The sequence below is a fragment of the Neopelma chrysocephalum genome, unplaced genomic scaffold (assembly GCF_003984885.1).
Source record: "Neopelma chrysocephalum unplaced genomic scaffold, ASM398488v2 Primary Assembly neopelma1_243, whole genome shotgun sequence".
NCBI lineage: Eukaryota > Metazoa > Chordata > Aves > Passeriformes > Pipridae > Neopelma > Neopelma chrysocephalum.
The window spans coordinates 579,717-581,360 of record NW_020897905.1 but is presented as its reverse complement, the minus strand read 5'-3'; the positions used below and the strand labels follow the sequence as shown (position 1 = coordinate 581,360).

General features: G+C 59.7%; 1 protein-coding gene across 1 annotated transcript in view; it reads right to left on the bottom strand.

Annotated features, from left to right (window-relative positions):
* SCAP (SREBF chaperone) overlaps positions 1-1,644 on the bottom strand; it is a 31,723-nt gene that overhangs the window by 10,532 nt on the left and 19,547 nt on the right. The window contains exons 10-11 of the mRNA XM_027703583.1: positions 1,206-1,304; positions 7-131 (exon numbers count right to left, since the gene is read on the bottom strand). Of these exons, the coding sequence (XP_027559384.1) occupies positions 7-131; positions 1,206-1,304 (224 nt within the window). The remainder of the gene's footprint in view (positions 1-6; positions 132-1,205; positions 1,305-1,644) is intronic.

The following is a 1,644-nucleotide window of genomic DNA, read 5'->3' as shown; positions in this document are numbered from 1 at the left end:
GAGGGCTGCAGGGTGATGGTGTGAGGGCTGCCCGCGCTCACCGCCCGCGCTGGGGGGGCCCGGGGGCGGCACGGCGGCTTCCCCGGGGGCAGGATGGACTCCGGGGGCACCCGCCGGTTCAGGTCGGCCAGCTGGGGAGAGAGGGAGGGAACGGTGAGGGGAGGGAACCTCCGGGGAGGTCCCTGAGGGAAATGTCCCGGCACAGATTCTCCCCCCCCAAAGCCGTGGCCGCGGTGTGACCGCGGCTCCTTCCAGCCCGTTTGCCCCAAACCAGCACACCCACTGAGAATCATGGAATCATGGGATGGTTTGGGTGGGAAAGGGACCTTTCAAAGCCCATCCAGTGCCGCCCCCTGCCATGGGCAGGGACACCTCCCACTGTCCCAGGTTGCTCCAGCCTGGCCTTGGACACTTCCAGGGATCCAGGGGCAGCCACAGCTTCTCTGGGCAACCTGGGACAGGGCCTCACCAGTCTCACAGGGAAGAATTCCTTCTCAATATCCCATCTAACCCTTTTCTCTGTCAGTTTGAAGCCATTCCCCCTTGTCCTGTTCCTCCAGGCCCTTGATAATAGCCTCTCTCCATCTTTCCTGTCGGTTCCTCCATGTCCTGCAAGGCCACAATCAGGTCACCTCAAAGCTTCTCCTCTCCAGGCTGAACAATCCCAGCTCTCCCAGCCTTTCCTCCCAGCAGAGCTGCTCCAGCCCTCTGATCCCCTTGGTGCCTCCTCTGGACTCGCTCCAACAGCTCCATGTCCTTCCTGAGGGTGCCTCATTCCCTCAGGTGTCCTGTCCCCATCCCTGGGTGTGTAACTGGGCAAGCACAGGGACTTGAACAGCTCAGGCCCTCAGGACCAGAGGACACGGCCTCAAGTTGTGCCAGGGGAGGTTTAGATGAGCTATTGGGAAAATTTCTCCCTGGAAAGGGCTGTCCAGCCCTGGCACAGCCTGGGGTCCCCATCCCTGGGGGGATTTACAAGCCACGTGGATGTGGCACTGGGGACACGGTGGTGACCATGGTGGTGGTGCTGTTTTGATGGTTTGACTTGATGATCTTAAAGGTCTTTTCCAACCTTAACGATTCCATGATCCTCTGATTCTATGTTTTTTTTCTATTTGAAGGGTGAAAGCCCCAGGCTGTGCTCCCTTCAGCCCCCCAGCACAGCAGGGAAGGAAGCCCAGGCCGGCCCCGTGTCCCTTCCCCACCTCCATCCGTCGGATGTCGATGGACAGCACGGTGGTGAAGAAGAACATCTGCAGGAAGAAGTCGGACACCAGGCCAACCACGGCAAAGAGGCAGAACTCCTGTGGGTGGGAGACACGGATCAGCTCTGATTCCAACCCCGGAACGAGGGAACTCAGCAAAGCCTTGCCCAGAGCCCAGGGCTGGGTGTTCTACTGACAAACCCCAGAGTGACTGAGGGGTTTAGGGCTGGGAAATTTCATTTCATTCAGATTCTCATTCTTTGCTCTGTTTAGCCACAAACCGTGTGCCTCAGGAGCACCCACGGTGACACTGGGACAGGGGGACAGGACACTGGGACAGGGGGACAGGACACTGGGACAGGGGAACAGGGCAGTGGGACAGGGGAATGGGGCAGTGGGACAGGGGAACAGGACACTGGGACAGGAGAACAGGACACTG